Here is a 19,871-nt window from a genome sequence, read left to right as displayed (position 1 = left end):
ATTGTGGTAGCTTCTGCAACTTGGTGGCTGAAGCAGCATTAAGATATAAAGCAGAACAATTGTTTAATAATCAGGAACCTAAAGGTAAGAATATAGTAGATGAAATTTGGGGTTTTCAATGTTAGATGGTCTGGCTTCTGTAATTTCTACCACGTTATTCTACATTGAAGGCAAGATCCTGTAGAGGCCCACAAGAGTATTTATGATGCTGTTCCTGATGGAGATGGCCAATGATGGTGGAGAGAGGGATCTGTTAGAGGTCTAGGCCCATCATATCTATGTTGGAATCTCCTGACTGGGCCCCCAGATGATTGGGTGGCCTGGTAGTGACCAAAAAGGCCATCATTAAAGTATGCCAGTCTCACCCTTACCCAGCTTTTGAAATCCTTTATCTGACAGGGTTAGACTGCTTGTACTCACCTTACATAAGGAGAAACACCAGAGCCCTGCTTCAGTGCTTGTGAAGTTTGCTCCTGTATGGTGGCCAGGGTTTCAAACCTGGGTTCTTGAGCATGGTAGAGTGTGTACCAAGTGAACTATTTCCCAACCCCCACAGCTATATTTTTTCAAGTTTGTGTGATTTGATTATCTATATTTCACACATGAAAACTATATCTGACAAAATACCAACATGTCAAAGAAAAAAAAATAGTTATCCCACCAAAGATTTCTGAAAATCAAATAATAGTCAACTAAAGGTTTATATAGTTACCTTTCACATTATGTGGGAATGATCACTTATTTTTAAAGAATATAAATAAATATACTTCGATTTATTCTCAACCCAACTTAATACTACTCAAAAAAACTCCAATAAACCAGTAAAAACACTGCAGATAACAGAATTTTCCAAGGTTACAGCACTCAAAAGTATGTATATATGTGCGTGTGTGGGGGGGGACTTTTACTGTAAAGTGTCTTGAAAGAAATACTACAGTATGCAAGGAAGCTGTTGTCTTTAATTTCAAGCCAAAGACTAAACAGAAGCCTGTTTCCAGTTAAGGTAAGACAGAACTGGTAATCAGAATTAAAGGGAGTTGCAGGTAATATTTATAGAATTTATAAAATGAGAATTGTGTGGTCTGAAAAAGAAAAATTATAGATAAGGAAGAATCCAGGCAGGCCCGCCTATTGCGGCAAGATGTCCAACCAAGAGCAGTGGGGCAGGTTGGGTTGGGCGCATGCGTGCTCCCGCCGGTCGGGCTCCGCTAGACCACCGTGTACACTTCGCGCGTGCGCACTACTAACATTAGACCGACTGCACTATGGCCTCAGCTCTGCAAGTTCGGGCAGCGCTACGGCTGCGGCACCTCATCTCTGCGCTGAAGCCAGGGATCCACGTACCCTGCGCAAGGCCCATTGCAGCATTCGGGTAATGATGTCCTCTCCCCTCCGGCAGCTCCCGAGTCCGACACCGCGCGGGCGGCGGGAGGAGAGCGCGCGCTGGCCAGGGGTGTCGGAGGGGAGAGGAGGGCCAGTGTCCTCACAGTTTATCTGCTGCTGCTGCTGTTACTTGTGTAAAAAAGTCAGGCCGACAGGAGCCCCTGGTGCATTCACTCTTTAAGTTGACACAGAGTTTTAGATTTTTAGGGTGTGGGGCATAGTTTCCACACATTTTTAGGGTGTGGGGCATCGTAACCATAGTTTCTAGAATTGCAGTTATGTGCTAGATACTAATATAGCAGAAAACAAAAACAGTTTGAGAATGCTTGACCTTTTCGCTCTGATAGGTGTCCCAAGTACCTTTTTGTTGTTGTTGTTTGTTTGTTTGTTTGTTTTTGCTCATCTCGAACTTTAATGAGCAAAAGATTCACCGTGAGATCCTGAAAACAAAACAAGCAACCCTTGGCCTCTCAGAGGCTCACATATTGTATGTGTGTGGGGAAAAGCCTTTTTCTCTTCAGATCGCCCCTACACACACACACACACACACACACACACACACACACACACACACACACACACACACGATAAAACGAAAACTGAGATTGGGGGGGGGGGGGCCGCAGAGGATGGTAATTAACCTCTGACCCACTGTCTTAAAATGCCTGCCGTCAGTTCCAAGAAATAAGCAGAAAATGAGGATAGTTTTTTGTTTCGTTTTGTTTCTTGCTCACACAAATAAGTAGGTACAAACCTGCACAGTGCATGCATATTCATGTTCATGCATTTCAGTTCTATTTCTGAAAAGAAACATCAATGGTAGATAACTAGTTGGCACCTAGAATTTCATTTGGTCCTATAAGTAAACTTCCCCTCCTCCCACCTTCCCTCCCCCTTCTCTACCCCTCTCCTTCCCAGGACACAGAAATTGAGAGAGGTGAGGAGATAGAGAGGGAGAGGAAGAAAAAACAGTTGCAGCCCTGCTTTACTTATGAAGCTTCTTCCCCGCAGCAGGTGGGGAACTTGAAACCAGGTAATGTGTGTGCACTCAACCGGGTGAGCCACCATCCAGCCCTTAATTGAAAGCATTTGATAGGAGAAAGGAAAAGTCTAACCAGTTGTACAGTTATTTTATTTTGATTGACTACTTGAGTTTCATACTTGATTAAGATTCTTTCTAATATTACTTTAGAATTTTTATGATATTACTTTAGAATTTTTTATTCTATCATGATACACATGGGAAAATGTGTCAGTGCCCACAGCTATATAAATCAGCATTGAAAAATTGCAATTCGAGAATCGGTCGGTAGTGCAGGGGATTAAACACAGGTGGCGAAAAATTGCAATTCTGGAGGTCAGGTGGTAGTACACTGGGTTAATGCACATAGTGCGAAGCTGTAGGACCAGCTCAAGGATACCACTTTGAGCCTCTGGTTCCCCACCTGCGGAGGGAGGGGGGGTGTCGCTTTTCAAGTGGTTAAGCAGGTCTGCAAGTGTCTTTCTCTTCTCCCTCTCTGTCTTCCCTTTCTCTCTCAACCTTTCTCTGTCCTATCCACAATAACGGGGGGGGGGGGGTGGTTTGCAATTTTTTTCCCCCACATTTCTGTTTGCAAAGAGAGATCAAACATAAAGGTCCTGGTGGTGGTGAACCTGGCTGAGTGCACACATTACAGTGCACAAGGACCCAGGTTCAAGCCCCCAGTCCCCTCCTGCAGAGAGAAATCTTCACTACTGGTGAAGCAGGGCTGCAGGTGTCTCTCTGTCTCTTTTCCTCTCTATCTCCCCTCCCCACCAATTTCTCTCTGTCTCTATCCAAAAATAAATAAATAAAAAGACTTTAAAAAAGAGATCAAACATGAGGTTAATATAATTTCAGCAATATCAAAGTTATGATAGCTTATTTAATGGTTACAGGAAGACCTCATCCTCTTGACACAGCAAATAATTATTTCTAAAAATAATTGTAAAAAAAAAAAACAGGTTTCTCTGAATTTTGAAATGTAGTTCAATAAATACAGCTCAAAGTTGATAGGGCTTGTAATCACCAGAACCATTTACTGTTACTGGTCAGTGCTGAAACTAGATGTTTCAGGTAGGTTAAAGCACTGCTGGATAAGCTTGGCTTACAGTCAGCCAGTCCAACCTACTACTGAGTTGTGTTCCAAAGATTTGTTTGTAAGTTTGCTGTTTGGAACCGTGACTCTTTTTATTTCATAATCTGTAAAATGGTTTGTTCCAAAATCGCAATAAAATGATTAAAAAATAAAAATTCTGTTCTACCTGCATTTGTGTGTTATACACAATTATAGTGTCAATACTTTAGAGAACCTAACAACTGTGTCTAAATAAAAATATATTCTGAGTTCAATTTTGGCATGCGTACTCTGCATACCAAAGTTAAGAATCAGAGGTCCTCCTTCTAACTCTGCTACTACCTTTGTCTGGTAGTGAGAGTGAGTGTGGTTTAGTGTCTAATCCCTTTCAGGCACTCTTGTTTCTTCTTGAGGTTAAAGAACAAGCATTGCCTCTGGCAGTCAAATCCATTCACTGCCACTTCCTAGCTGAGTGATATGAGCAAATTAATCTCTGAGTCTTTGACCTAGCAGAATTGCTGTGAGAAAGGGAAACAATTGTAGTAAAAGACTAAGGACTATGAATTAGATGACTTAGGTATAATTAATTGACAGAAGTATGAATATGCAACAGAATAGATGTAAAAAACAAGTCATCAAAACAAATAAATCCAAACCCTCAGGTTTGCTAATATTTTATTGTAGATAATAGTTACTTAGGAAAGCATTAATAAATGAAATAACTAGACACATCAGCTGTAGAAAATATATAGAACTTTCAAAATGGGACTATAGCTTACTAAGCACCCCCATTTTTATTTCTAGGCTATGTACAGAAGTGTTCTGATCGGAGACCGGGCGGTGGCGCAGCAGGTTAAGCGCAACTTAGCGCTGAGCTCAGGGACTGGCTCCCTAAACCCCTGGCTCCCCACTTGCAGCAGGTCTGCAGGTGTCTGTCTTTCTCTCCCCCTCTCTGTCTTCCCCTCCTCTCTCCATTTCTCTGTGTCCTATCCAACAACGAATGATAACCACAACAAGGCTACAGCAAGCAAGGGCAACAAAAGGGAAAATAATGGCCTCCAGGAGCAGTGGATTCATGGTGCAGGCACTGAGCCCCAGCAATGACCCTGGAGGCAAAAAAAAAAAAAAAAAAAGAAGTGTTTTGATCAGACATTCAGGTGCTTCTCTTGACTGAATATTACTAGCTGTGTGGAACAAGAAATTGAGCAAGTTAGCTCTATGCTCTAGGCCTCAGGTTCCTCAGTGGAAAAAAATAGATTAAATACAGTGTGCATCATATAGCAAAATGAATGTGATATCTAGGTTAATGGATTGTATTATGTAGTTTTTGTTTGTTATTTTGCCACCAGGGTTATTGTTGAGGCTCAATGCTAGCACTACAGATCCACCTCCTAGTGGCCACGTTTTTTTCATTTATTTTCCTTTCTAATTTTATTTGACAGGCAGAGAGAAATTGAGAGGGGAGGGGAGGTAGAGAAGTGTCCCCGTTGCAGATGGGGAGCAAGGGCTGAAGCCCAGGTTCCTGCACATGGTGATTATGTGCACTGAACCAGGTGTGCCACCGGCTGGCCCCCTATATTTTATAGTTTAATAAGTAATCTTCAGCTTTTAGTTAGTTTTTAATTTTTTTATATTTATTTATTCCCTTTTGTTGTCCTTGTTGTTTTATTGTTGTAGTTGTTATTGATGTCATTGTTGTTGGATAGGTCAGAGAAATGGAGAGAGGAAGGGAAGACAGAGAGGGGGAGAGAAAGATAGATATCTGCAGACCTGCTTCTCTACCTGTGAAGCGATGCCCCTGCAGGTGGGGAGCCGGGGGCTCGAACCAGAATCCTTAGGCCGGTCCTTGTGCTTTGCACCACCTGCGCGTAACCCGCTGCACTACTGCCCGACTCCCTTTACTAACTTTTAATTGTTTGCCCTGAGCTATTTACTCTTGCTTTCCACCACATTAATACCTCCCATCACATATATGTGTGTGTGTGTATATAATATATATTGCATATTATATATTTAATTATTATTGAGAAAGATACAAAGTCAGAGAAAGAGAGAGAGGTTGAGAGAGAGAAAGAGACCAGAACGCTGCTCAACTTTGGCCTATGGTGGTGCTGGCCACTGAACCTGGAACCTGGAACCTGGAACCTAGAACCTTGGAGCCTGGGGAGTCTTTTGCATAGCCATTATGCTGTCTCTCCAGCCCTTTAAGGCCTTTGCCGTTTGTTTTCAGCAGAACTGAAGCTCCCTCATTCAGGAACTGGTTGCCATTGTGTTGCTTTTGACTTCCCCTTTCACAACATTTTCTGTCCAGCCTCCCAGAACAAAGGAATCAAGAACAATGAAGTAGGGTATAGTTTCTTCTACTTAAACATGTCTTTCTCCTTTCCTTCCTTCCTTCCTCCCTCCCTTCTTTTCTTCCTTTTTTTTTTTCTTAAATTTTTAATATTTTATTTATTGGGTAGAGACAAATCCGCAGGGAAAGGCTAGACAGAGAGACAGAGACATCTGTAGCACTACTTCACAGCTAGCAAAGCCTTGCCCCTGCAGATGGGGACCAGGGGCTTGAACTCAGGCCATTGCACATTATCATATGTGTGCTACCACCCAGCTCCTAAACATGTCTTTCTATAAGCAGTTTCTAAAAAGGGTACACAATTCCTCCACCCACACACTAAGAAATTCACTCACAACAGTCATTTTCAACCTTGATTCCACCCCAGAGATATTGAGTATAGCCTGGACAGCCAACATTTACAGGTTTGACAATTAAGTTTGTGGCCCTCTGATGTAATGGGAAGCAGAAATACTCTTACAGAAAAAGTGACTAATGTGCAGTTTTGTAAATGGTGAAGGGAGCTTGATGTGTGCCATGTATCCACCCAGAATCTTCTATGCCTTCTAACTTTTTAGTCTTGATACATGACAAGTAACATATTACCTGCTGGCTGCAGGTTTAATTATGCCTTTTTGTTTTGCCAACTTTTTAAAAAAATTTTTTGAATAGAAATTTACCTTTTATTGTTGTAGTTGTCATTGTTGTTATTGATGTTGTCATTGTTGGGTAGGACAGAGAAAAATGGAGAGAGGAGGGGAAGGCAGAGAGAGGGAAAGAAAGTTAGACATCTACAGACTTGCTTCACCACCTATGAAGGAACACCTCTGTAGGTGGGGAGCTGGGGGCTTGAACCGGGATCCTGATGCTGGTCCTTGCTGCTTTGCTCCACGTGCGCTTAACCCGCTGTACTATCGCCCGACCCCCCCTTTTTTTTGTCAACTTCTAGACTACATGGCATTCTTAAGCACACATATTTATTTACACAAATATGTAAATAAATGGATGAGTAGTTTTGGTGGTTTGAAAGCGTGTGCCAGGGCTCTATTCTAGTCACTGGATATCTTGTCTCAGTATATATATATTCTCAGGATTACCCTAGGTCCACATTTTTTTTAATGGTAAAGGTGTTTTCAATAATTATTTAACTAAAGTGCAAGACAACATGTAAAGAAGGAGGCATGGTTGACTTAAGTCTACTAATACTCTGTTGTACTTTTTTTTTTCAGCTTGCGTCATGGCAGACTTTAATAATCCCTTTCATATATGACCCATCCATTTGGGAAATTGTTGGGGAAGCTCTTCCATTGCTGTGTGCTTCTGCATAGCTGTTTGGGAACTTCCAGAAGACTGGCTGGAGGGAAGATGTATGAATCAGAGGAGAGCACACATATAATTTCAGTCATGACAAACTCTTGCAGTAGCCCTGGCCCAATACCCACTCGTGTCAACAATGTCCAATTAGGAGCCTGGGCAGTGGCACACCTGGTAGAGCGCACACCATGTTCAATCCCTTGGCTTCCACCTACAAGAGGGAGCTTGAGCAGTGGAGCAGTGCAGCAGCTCTCTCTGTGTCTCTGTCTATGCCCCATTTCTCTCCACTTCTATCAGAAAGAAAAGAAAAAAAAAAAGGTCACTGGGATCAGTGGTTTCTTCATATAAGCACTGACCCCAGTAAAAACTCTAATGGCAATAAAAAGTTTAAAAAGAAAATGTTCATTTAGGTACTGGGTCATGGGAGGTCTTGTGCCAAGGAGAGTGAATGGCACAGCGAGAACTCTTGAGATGGAAGCTACTGGTCTGGGCCTGAACCCAAGGACCTATCTGGCCTTTGCTGTAGGATGTTCAAATAAGAAGAGTTTCCAAATGTGCAGTCTAGTGAGGAAAAGACAAGCTCATGTTGCTCTGTAGTATTGGAAAACAGAAACACAAATCAAAATAACTAAAAAAGATTGCGGAGAGTACTAACAGGAACTGACTCGTATATTTAAGAGGGCTGCTTTGTTACATTCCATGGGCACTACTAAATTAGCTTTCTTGTGACTTTCTCTTCCAGCACCTCAGTATCCTCTGGCAAAGTGGCTGTGAATGGTGTCCACCTGCACTATCAGCAGATGGGGGAGGGAGAGCATGTGGTCCTGCTGCTCCCTGGAATGTTAGGTCTGCACGTTTTAAATGGAATGCTATCGCAAGCCGTGTAATTAATGATACAGTCACAGTCATAGATACCAATGGTTGATAATTAATTGCAAGCAGTATTTACTGGAATCAAACTTAGATGATTTGGAAAGATAAATTTGGGGCCAGCAGGATAACTCAGCTGGGAGGGTGCTTGCTTTGCCATGAACATGATCCAGGTTTGAGGTTGGCCCCCACTGCACTAAGGGGGATTGGTGCTGTGGTGTTTTTCCCTTTCTTCCTCTGTCTCTCTTGGGTTGGTGGGTGGTGGGGGGAGAGATGAGTATTGAAAGGGATAAAAATTATAAACAATATAATTTTTTTTTGTAATCTCGAGGTGTCACTACTTCTGGGCGAACTTTTTCAGGTAGAGAGACTGGGCCAGGCGGTGGCACACCTGGCTAAGCACACATATTACTAGGTTCAAGGACCCAGGCTCAAGCCGCCGGCCCCCACTCCCCACCTGCAGGGGGTCCTTTACAATTTGAGGGGATAATAGGTCAAAGAAAGTAGTTTGGGAAGAAGTGGTAAATGAAGAAGAGTGGGTGACCAGTGATGCCTGGCTTCCTGGAGTTGGTGGATTAAGACATACTAGTTTCCTTATGATTTTTCTTCCTTTGCTTAAAAGTAAAATGCTAAAATTTCAGTAACTTAATAGTTTCACTTGAGCGTGCCTGAGCTATTTATGTAATCATTGTAGCTGTTGAGGTATCTTTGTCTAGAGTTTGTTTTAGAGAGAAAGAGAGGAGAGACATCACATTATTGCTCCCCGATCTATGTAGCTTCCATTAGTGCTGTCGTGATCCCATGTGGTGTCAGGGTTTGAAGCCCTTGTCTCAAACATATAAAGTGTGTGATTTACTGGATGAGTTATCTTCTGACCCTCTTTTTGTGTTTGCTTAGAAGATCAAGCTGAAGTGTCAAAAAAAAAAAATGTGAAGGAAAAAATTAAGGTTTCTGTTTTCCAAGTCCCCACTAGAGGGAGATAGGAAGCAGGTCTAAACCCCTCCAAGAGTAAAGGAATTCCATCATTAAAGTGACTTTGCTGATTGTATGCTGGTGTCTTTGAGTAGAAACTAATTGCTTTGTTGGGGTTGTAATTGATTTTCACTGTAATGTGTTTGAAGGAAAATAAAGTGTTCAGTTGAAGTTAACCAAGTGTGGCTAATTTTAGGTTGTGGAGAAACTGATTTTGCACCTCAGATTAAGAACCTAAATAAGAAGGTCTTCACATTGGTAGCCTGGGATCCTAGAGGCTATGGATATTCCAGACCCCCAAATCGAGATTTCCCAGTGGACTTTTTTGAAAGAGATGCAAAAGATGCTGTTGATTTGATGAAGGTAGGTCTCTTAAAGAGGGGAGTCTGGGTCTGTCTATTTCTACAAGGATAACACCATGTGACTCCTAATTTTTAAAAATTATTATCTTTATTGGATACAGTCAGAAATAAAGAGGGTAGGGAGATAAGAGATAGAGAATGTAAGAGAGACACCTGCATTACTGCCTCACCATTTGCAAAGCTTTCCCCCTGCAGGTGGGGACTGGGGGCTCAAACCCTGGTATACTTGTACATTGTAACACGTGTGCTCAATCAGGTGCACCACCACCAGTCCCCCCCATGATTCCTATAGAAAATTCAGGGCTGGGGGAGGCCGGGTGGTGGCACACCTGGTTGAGCACATGTGTTATAATGCGCAGGGACCTGGGTTCCAGTCCCCAGTCCCCACCTGCAGGGGGAAAGCTTTGAGAGTGGTGAAGCAGTGCTGCAGATGTCTTTTTTTCTCTGTCTCCCCCTTCCCTCTCGATTCCTGGCTGTCTCTATCCAATAATTAAAGATAATTTAAAAATTTAAAAAAGGAAACTTAAAAAAAAAAGGAAATTCAGGACTGGGGAGATAGCATCTGGTTCTGCAAAAGACTCTCGTGCCTGAGGTTCTAAGATTTCAGGTTCAACCCCCAGCACCACCATAATCCAGAACTAAGCTCCAGTATCTATCTGTCTGTCTGTCTGTCTGTCTATCTAGTCTCTATCTCTCTCATTAAAATAAAGTAAATAATTTTTAATTCAAAAGAGATCGAACATTACAAGGAGGAAAATATACCTATCCTATAGTCTTATTTAGGGATACCACTACCATGATTTGAAGACTGTCTAGACAATAAAATTACATACATAAGCATGCATCATACTACTATGTAATTTTATACTGATCCATTTTTAGTAAGTGCATGGTACTTCATTATGTGTTTATGCTATCTTCAACCACTAGGTTACATATAACCTATGTTCTGGTGGTAGTTAAAATTGTGCAGCCTGGGAGGTGGCACAATGGTAAAGCATTGGACTCTTAAGCACAAGGTCCTGAGTTAGATTCCTGGCATCTCATGTACCAGCATGATGCTCTAGTTCTGTCTCACAAGTAAATAAACAAATAAGTAAACAAATAAATAAATCCTCTATTAAAGATGATTTTTGTGTGATTATAAACAGCACATTTTATTTTGGTTCTCATGCTTTCACTATCATAAACAACACTGCTGTGGACATCGTGGTCTGGTCTCCTGGGCACAAAAGTGAGGGTTCCATATATATTAGGAAATGGTTGGGGTTACAGAGCATACATGTGTCTAGGTTACAAGATAATACAAAAATTACTATACATATTAACTATACCAATTTATCATTCCATTGAGTAAGTATCAGAAGTCAGTATTAACTCCTTAACTATATTTTCCCTGCCGGCATTCTGTTTTCATGTCTAGGCAGCTTCTTTCAGGTATAATCTTTGTTCATTTTCCCTATTAGACACATTTTTAGACTTCGTTTAACTTGCTTACAGACTAACCCATCCTACCCCTAACAACTCTCTTCCAACCCACTTCTAGCCAGTGCTTCCTACAGGTTCTCACTGGCTTCATCAGATGCAGTGACTTTATTTCACCCAACAATCTTTAACTTCCCTCTCTAATGTACAGGCTTTTTTAAAGTTGTGTTTTTATAGGGGCATGTAATTCCAAATTCAGCTGGTCTTCATTTTCTTCAATTTCTTGAGATTTTATCCAGTCACGAGTATAGTTTCCTCTTCATTCAAAACAAACTCTGTGCTCAGGATTTTTTATAACAATGATACTTCCACCAAAACTGATAGGGTGAAAACTTCTGTCATCAGAGGATGGACTCAGAATTGCTTTTTTTTTTTTTTTTTTCCACCAGAGTTATGGGTCACTGCTGGCACACAATGAATCCACTTCTCCTGTGGCCATTTTTTCCTTCTTTTCTTTCTTCTTTTCTCTCTTTCTTTCTTTGTTTCTATTACACTCGGTAGGGCAGAGGGAAACTGAGAGGGGAGGGGAGAAAGAGAGGGAGAGAGAAAGACACCTGCATACCTACTCTACCACTTGTGAAGTGGGGGTCCAGGGACTCAAACCTGGGTCCTTGCACATGGTAAGGTGTGTGCTTAACTGTGTGTGCCACCGTCTAGCCCTCCTTTTCTTCTTTTATTTTTATTTACACTTACTTTATTACATATGAGAGAGCTTCATGTGAGACAGAGAGGGCTGAGAAACCAGAGCACTACCCCAACACATGTGGTGCCAGGGATCAAACCAAGAACCTCAGTGTAGAGTCTGATGCTCTACACATCAAACTATTTCTCCAGCCATAGGGATTTTTTTTAATTGTCAATTGATATGTCAAGTCCTACAGCTGAATGTATTTAAATAATTATTGGCTACCTCAAGGTACACCCAGGAGTGAGGAATAACCTTTGTTTTGTGGTTCACCTTCTTTGTCACAGACACTAAAGTTTAACAAGTTCTCTTTGCTGGGCTGGAGTGATGGTGGTATAACAGCACTTGTTGCAGCTGCAAAATACCCATCAAACATCAACAGGATGGTGATTTGGGGTGCCAATGCCTATGTGACTGATGAAGATGAGATGATTTATCAAGGTAGGTTCCATCTGGCTGGTGATGTCTTGACACATAGCATCCTTCTCTTCCCTCACTCCTTCGGATGTTGTATTTTGATATGTAATGACAAGTCATATCTCATCAACTTCCAGTTCTCAGCTTTATGGTAGGGAGAATAATGAGTTCTCAGGAAAAGCAATGCAGTTTAGCCAGATTACATTTTGAAGTTTTCTATTTCCGGAAGTGATACTCTGTGACTCAGGAAAAGGCTAAGTAAAATCAGTGTTTACATTTCCTACTACTGGTAGTGAACTTTTCAAGGAAAGAGTGGGTACCTGTCAAGTGTCACTCGTAATCTCATTTGAGTATAAAAGGCAACATCATGGAACTCTGGCCGTAGTGCAGTGGGTTAAGTGCACGTGGTGCAAAGCGCAAGAACCGGCGAGAGGATCCTGGTTTGAGCCCCCAGTTCCCCACCTGCAGGGGAGTCACTTCACAATTGGTGAAGTAGGTCTGCAGGTGCCTGTCTTTCTCTCTCCCTCTCTGTCTTCCCCTCCTCTCTCCATTTCTCTCTGCCCTATTCAACAGTGACAACATCAATAACAACAATAATAACTACAATAACAATAAAAACAAGCAAATAGGAAATAAATAAATAAATATTTTAAAAACCTTTTAAAAAGGGCAACATCATATTCAAATGTGAAAACTTAAATTTGGATTAAAATAATATTTGTGCTTTTTACTTTTTTGAAAGACCATCCTTAAATTTTTGCGAATTTTTTAGAGATGCAAAAATAGGGCTTTTAAATTACTATGTGTAGGCCAAATCCAGCTTCCCCACCTCATGTTTTTGTCAAAATCCAAGCCCCAGTCAAAGAAACTAGTAATGTGAGTCTTGCCACTCAAGAGAGGAATGCTACCCTCTCTATCCCACTTCACCCTTCTCTCCCAGGGTTGCTGACTGTGGTCTATAATACTGTGGCCAGCTACACATTGGTGACCACTGGTAGTTAATAGGATCCCAGTCATAGAATTTTACTCAGCAACTCAGAAGTTGCTTAGTTGCCAGCAAGTTGCCCAAATTGAGACTGTTGTGCCTTCAAGAGAAGGTTATGTTGATCTGCTGTCCTAAGGCTAAAAAGTTAAACTGATGGGAGTCAGGTGGTAGTGTAGCGGGTTAAGTGCACATTGCATGAAATGCAAGGACAGCGTGAGGATCCCAGTTCGAGCGCCCAGCTCCCCACCTGCCAGGGAGTCGATTCACAGGCGGTGAAGTAGGTCTACAGGTGTCTTTCTCTCCCCCTCTCTGTCTTCCCCTCCTCTCTCCATTTCTCTCTGTCCTATCTAACAACAACGACATTAATAACAACAACAACAATAGTAAATACAACAATAAAAAAAACAAGAGCAACAAAATGGTAAATAAATAAATATATTTAAAAAAAGTTAAACTGACATGGTTGCTCTCCCATGACCACCTGGCCCCTAGCCTACCCTAGTTCCCTTTTCTGCAGATCAGTATTTTTTTGTCCTGAGTTTGTTTCTGTTGAACTCCAGATGGCCCAGTACAGGTAGTTAGACCCTTGTGGATCAGAAGTTTCTTATAATCTTCATTATATATGTGTGTATATATATATATATATATATATATATATATATATATATATATATATATACATATATATATATGTATGTATACCTTTATTTATTTATGGACAGAAGCAGCTAAAAATTGAGAGGGAAGAGGGTGACAGAGAGGGAGAAAGACAAAGAGACACCTGAAGCTTCACCACTCACTCACAAAGCATTTCCCTTGCAGGTGGGGGCTGGGAGCTTAAACCTGGGTCCTTGCATATTGCAACATATGCACTCAACCAGGTGCGCCACCACCTGCCCCCTGCATTGTAGCTTTGATCTTGACTCTTGGTCTAAATAAACTACTTGCTCTCTTCTGTCTTTACAGAAAAAATTTGTAGGTCCATGTACCCGAAGGTCCTAAGCCTCATCTTTTTTTAGCTGTTCTGTTATTTGCATGACTGAAGTAAACTATGGAGTGGCAGTGTTCTATTGTAGAATCTTAGCTCTTTTCTAAAAAAATTATTTGCATATTAAAAAAAATTTATTATCTGTATTTATTTGATAGAAACAGCCAGAAATGGAGAGGGAAGGAGGAGATAGAGAGATGCCTGCAGCCCTGCTTCACCACTTGCAAAGCTTTCCCCCTGCAGGTGGGGGTCAGGGGCTCGAACCCAGGTACTTTCGCACTTTAACATGTCGCTCAACCAGGTGCGCCACCACCTGGCCCCCATTTGCCGAGAGAAAGAACTAGAGACAAAACAGAGTCTGGTGGTGCTTGGGATCGAAGCTGAGGCCTGTGAAACTTCAGGGATGCAATCCTTGTACTCTAATGCTATCTCCCTGGCCTCAGACTCTTAATTTTTTTTTTTATACAGACTCTCCATTTGGTAAAGAACAATGAAACTTTTTTTTTAAAAAAACTTATTTACATATTAATTTATTTAATAATCTAGGACAGAGAGAAATTGAGAGAGAAAGAGGAGATAGAGAGGGCGAGAGCAGGACAGACAACTGCAGCACTGCTTTATTGCTCGTAAAGCTTCCCCCCTACAGGTGGGGACTGGGGGCTATAACCCCTGCTCCTTGCTCATGGTAATGTGTGTGCTCAATGCCACCAAGCAGCCCCAGAATTATAAAACTACTAAATGGTAAATCTGCTATAGTTACCAATCCTATTCGGTATTCCTGTCAATCCTTATTGCCAATTCTCAGCCTGCCTGGTTGAGAGGACAGTGTCTGTGCAGAGTAAATCATTCTGCAATGGCTTTATTTGGAGAAATGTATGTTCATAGCTTACTGGCTTATTTATTTACTTATTTATTTGAAACAGAAAGGAAGAATGAGACCAGAGTACTACTCAGCTGGTACCAGGACTGAACCTATGACCAATAGGGCAACAGGCATGAAAAATGTAGTGGCCTACCTCTGTCCTGTCTTGCCAAGCTTTCCTCTGCCCATCTTTTAATCAAAACAGCTTTTTTGTTGTTGAGTTTCATGCATATTTTTGGCATTAACTCTTTGTAGAATACATTTGTAAATACTGCCTTTCATTTCAGTAAGGTAACTCTTCACTTAGATGATAGTTCCGTCTATAGTGTAAGAGGTTAAAATAGTCTGTTATGTTGATTACTGCTTTAGTTTCCATTGCCTTTGGCATTGACTACCCAAACATATCTCTAAAGCTTATGTAAAGAAGTAGATTGACAATATTTTCTTTACAGTATTTTGTGATTTCAGGTCTTACATGCAAGTCTTTTTTTAAAAATTTTTTTATTATTATCTTTATTTTATTTGATACATCCAGAAATCAAGAGTGAAGGGGGTAGTAGAGAGGAAAAGAGATAGACACCTGCAACCCTGCTTCACCACTTGCAAAGCTTTCTCCCTGTATGTGGGGACCAGGGGCTCGAACCTGGGTCCTTGCGTACTGTAATGTGTACGTTCAACCAGGTGTGCCACCACCTGGCCCTTTTTACATGAAAGTCTTTAATGCATTTTGGATTAATTTTGTACATGATGTTAGATCATTATCCAGTTTTATTCTTTTGTGTGTCTGTTAAGTTTTCTCAATGCCATTTATTAAAACCCTTTCCTTGCTCTAGTGTATGCTCTTAACTCCCTTGTCACAAATAAGTTATCCATATACCTATGAGTTTATTTCTGGGCTTTTAATTGTCTTCCATTGTCCTGTTTGTTTTGTTTATTCAAATATTGTGCTGTTTTAGTACTATCACTTTGTAGTCTAGTTCAAAGTCAGAAAATGCAATATGTCCACTTTTGCTTTTTTTTTTTCTCAGTATTTATTTGTATTCTGATGTAGTTGCAAATAACTTATATAAGTTTTGTTGTATTTGTTTGAAGAATGCTATTGGGCTTTTCTTTTGTCTGTTTTATGATTTAATATTGATTTACAAAATCATGAGGTAATGGGTATAAGTCCACACCATTCCCACCACCCAAGTTCTGTGTCCCCAATTCCCTCCACTGTAAGCTGCAGTAGTTACCCCAAGGTCACAGATACGGACTGAGTATTATTTGTGTAACTGTCTATATTTGCCCATTTTTTCCTGTGGTCCTGCCTTCTCTTCCTTTCTAAGTCACACCGACACCTACTTCCAAATATCTTTCCTTCTTTCCTCTTCTCTCTCCAGGTCTTGATGAAATTGGAATTCAGAGCCCTCTGGTCATCTTCCCTTAACATTTTTCTCCCTCTGGGAGTATGGACTAAAATTCTTTATGGGTTGCAGAAGGTCAGACTTCTGGCTTCTGGAATTGCTTCTCCACTAGACCTGGACATTGGCAGGTCTATCCATACTCCCGGTCTGTTTCTATTTCTCCTATTCTTTCAAAAATATAATTTTCAGTGTATAGTCTTTCACTTCTTTGATTAATTTTTCTGCCAAGGCTCATTTGGAGATCTGTAATATTTCTAAGGCATACAAAATTTTCTATTTAAAAATTAGGACTTTGTGTTACTATGAAAAAAAGCTAGACTTACTGAATTTAAAGTCTCGCCTATGATTGCCTTGGCTGGACCAGACCAAATGATATGGCCCATAGGCTAGATATTCCCCACTCCTGGCATATAGAAATACAACAGGTCTTTGTAGCCTGCTGGTTATTTCTTCTATGAACTTTTTTACTGAGGGTTTTGGTACATATATATATATGTATATATATATTTGTGTATATATATATATGACTTTTTATCTGTCTTTTTGATCTTTATCTTGTTTATTTTTCTTCAAACTTTTATTCCTTTTGGATTTATTTTCCCCTTCTTTTTTCATATATATATATTATATAATTTATTTTACTGTTGGATAGACAGAAATTGAGAAGGGGAGATAGAGAGATAATGAGACAGAGAGACACCTGCAGCCCTGCTTCACCACTTCTGAAGCTTTCCCCCTGCAGCTCGGGACCAGGGGCTTAAACTTGAGTCTTTGTGCACTGTAATATGTTCACTTAATACAGTTTGAAGTTAATAGACTTTATTTAATAGACACCCATATTTCTCCAGTAGCAGATATTATCAATAGAATGAATCATTTGCGTGTGTTTCTTAATGTACATAAATGCAAGAGTCAGAAATAGACTCTTCTGCAAATAATGTCTCACTTACTCAGGTTGCCCTGATGGTTTACCTTATCTTTTTAACAAGAGTCATAAAATGCAGATCTAATTACACTCACTTGTTAAGCATATATTGTATTTTAGAAACTGGTCTAGATGGTGAGTGTACAGTGGGGAACAAAGCACAACAAAGTCCCTCACATGGAAATTTATGTCCTAGTAGGGAGACAGATAGATAATCAGCCAAGAGCACATACATACAGGTGCACAAAGTATTTAGTGCTAAGTAGAATAGATGGGGAAAGGGTGTTTGGAGCAAGATGATGAAGGAAAGCCCAGCTCATCTGCATAAAATGAGTAGTAAACAGTGTGGAACCCAGTGCAGGAAAGCATTCCACACAGACAGAATACTAAACATCATTACTGAGGTAGAATGTGCTTAGAATATCTAAAATGTAATCTTTCTGTGAAACTAAAACTATTAATTGTCCAACTTCTGTTTTTCAGGTATCCGAGATGTTTCTAAGTGGAGTGAAAGAATAAGAAAGCCTCTAGAAACCCTGTATGGTTATGACTACTTTGCCAAAACTTGTGAAAAGTGGGTGGATGGCATTGGACAGTTTAAACACCTTCCTGATGGTAGGTAATGTGAACAATTTAATGGTTTTTTGCTGAATATTTTGAGTTTTCCCTATAATATTCTAGAATGCCTGTGTGATTAATACATTCACCTACTCTCCTTACACACTGATGTGTCAGTAGGAGATTACAATGATGGAAAACAATACAAGTTCTTGTAGGAAAAAAACCCACCTTAAACTAGAGATTGGTTGTGTATATAAAAGCTCACTTTATTGAACTTTTAATAAGAAACTGCTCTCTTCTAATCCTTTATGATTGTGATAACAAAATAATTCTCTAGATGCCTGCAATAATTTTTATTGTCTAATTCTAGAATGGGTGAATTGGAAACAAACTAATATATATAATCTTTTTTTTTTTAACACTTAGAGGTGCTACCTCCCTACCTCCTCTACAAAAAGTAGGTACTTTCTGTTGTGGTCTCCAGTTTTAGCAGAATTTGTGTCAGGAAAAGAATATTCAATTATTTTCCCGTCTTTAAAACTAAACCACCTGACTTCAGGTTTACCAGATGTCTGCCTGTCTTATCTGAAAAATTAATACAAGGGATAGGATATGGAGTTCTTGTGGTGGGAATTGTGTGGAATTGTATCCCTCCTATCCTATGGTCTTGTCGGTGTTTCCATTTTATAAATAAAAATTATTAAAAAAATTTTAAAAAGAACTGACATCTTTATGAGAAATTCTGAAGTCTTTTTCTGTATAGCTACCTGTAATTTCTACTCCACCTTTTAAAAAAAATTTCTGAAAGAATGCATAGTTATTAGCTAAGATCTAATCTTGTAATACATTCAGTTAAAAAATGTTTGTGATTGAAAGAACAGTTTGAGCTATTAGGTAATCATTTCCAGAATGAGTCATTTGTCAAAACTTTCACAATGAAAAGGATATTTGGAGTGTTACTATTTTGGTTTAAGTTCAAAACAGCATATCTACCCTGTTCTAATGCATTATGCACTCATAAAAACAGATACGTGATATGTTTTCCTCAGTTCTGAAAAGAATGTTATGAAGTAATGACTAGGCAGGTTGTCTGTTAAAGAAGGCAAAGTTATGGACTGTAAACTTCCATAATTTCTTGTGGAGAGAAACAAAAAGGTAGGAATCTTCAGAGATAGAATTCTGCACAATTAAATCTTCAGTTCAAAAATAGTGTATTAAAATTAAAAGCTTCACTATAAAAGACACTATCAAGAGGATGAAAGAAAAAAATGAACAACACACTGGGAGAAATTATTTGCAAAGATCTAATAAAAGGCTATTATTCAAATATATAAAGAGTTATTGAAATTTAACAGTAAGAAAACAATCTGATTTAAAGATGGGTTAAATAACAAGACCCATTATTCACCTATTACAATGGCCAAAATCTAATTTTTTGAGTATTGATTTAATAATGATTGACAAGATTGTGGGATAAGAGGGGTACAATTCCATACAATTCCCACCACCAGAGTTTCCCTATCCTCTCCCATGCACTGGAAATTTCCATATTCTTTATCACTCTGGGAGTATGGACCAAAGATCTTTGTGGGAAGCAGAAGGTGGAAAGTCTGGCTTCTGTAATTGCTTTTCCACTGGATATGGGCATTGACAGGCCAATCCATATCCCTATCAATTTCTTTCCCTAGTGGGCAGGGCTCTGGGGAGGTGGAGTTCCAGGATACATTGGTGAAGTTGTCTGTCCGGGGAAGTCAAGTTTTTGTCATAGTAGCATATGCAACTTGGTGGCACCCACTTCATACTCCTTGGTCCTTTTCAGCACCCTTTTGCCAATTCATAAATGAGTTATAATATTCCACCATGGTTCCTCATTGTCCCTTCCCTATAGTTTCTCTCCTACTGGCCTGGAATTTCTGTTCTTACTTGGAATTACCCAGTTTAAAGTGTGTGTGTGTGTGTGTGTGTGTGTGTGTGTGTGTGTGTGTGTGTGTGTTTGTGTGTAGAGTCAGCCAGATATTGTCCTCAAGCCACCATCTTAACTCTGCCCCCAAAATAAATCCAAAATCTGATTTTTTTTTTAAGGACTGAAAATACTCTGCATATAACCATATTATGGATGCAAATCATTGTCCATTTGCTCAAATCCATAGAATGTACACTACTAAGGGTGAAACCTAGTGTAAACTATGGAATTTGGATAATCATAGTGTGTTGAAGTAGCTTCATCA

At 40.0% G+C, this 19,871-nt stretch overlaps 1 protein-coding gene across 2 annotated transcripts in view; it reads left to right on the top strand.

The window, feature by feature from the left end:
• The first annotated feature begins 1,126 nt into the window (after positions 1–1,126).
• Positions 1,127–19,871, top strand: part of BPHL (biphenyl hydrolase like) — a 42,607-nt gene continuing 23,862 nt past the window's right edge. Inside the window, exons 1-5 of one of the 2 annotated variants that reach the window (XM_007522197.3) lie at positions 1,223–1,372; positions 7,868–7,971; positions 9,164–9,330; positions 11,787–11,940; positions 17,566–17,697. In XM_007522197.3, coding sequence (XP_007522259.1) covers positions 1,266–1,372; positions 7,868–7,971; positions 9,164–9,330; positions 11,787–11,940; positions 17,566–17,697 — 664 coding nt within the window. In that variant the 5' untranslated portion in view covers positions 1,223–1,265. Of the gene's footprint in view, positions 1,373–7,867; positions 7,972–9,163; positions 9,331–11,786; positions 11,941–17,565; positions 17,698–19,871 lie in introns of both variants that reach the window. The other variant, XM_060189152.1, reaches the window with a different exon arrangement.

The sequence above is a fragment of the Erinaceus europaeus genome, chromosome 4 (assembly GCF_950295315.1).
Source record: "Erinaceus europaeus chromosome 4, mEriEur2.1, whole genome shotgun sequence".
Lineage (NCBI taxonomy): Eukaryota > Metazoa > Chordata > Mammalia > Eulipotyphla > Erinaceidae > Erinaceus > Erinaceus europaeus.
This window is presented reverse-complemented; position numbering and strand designations above follow the sequence as displayed.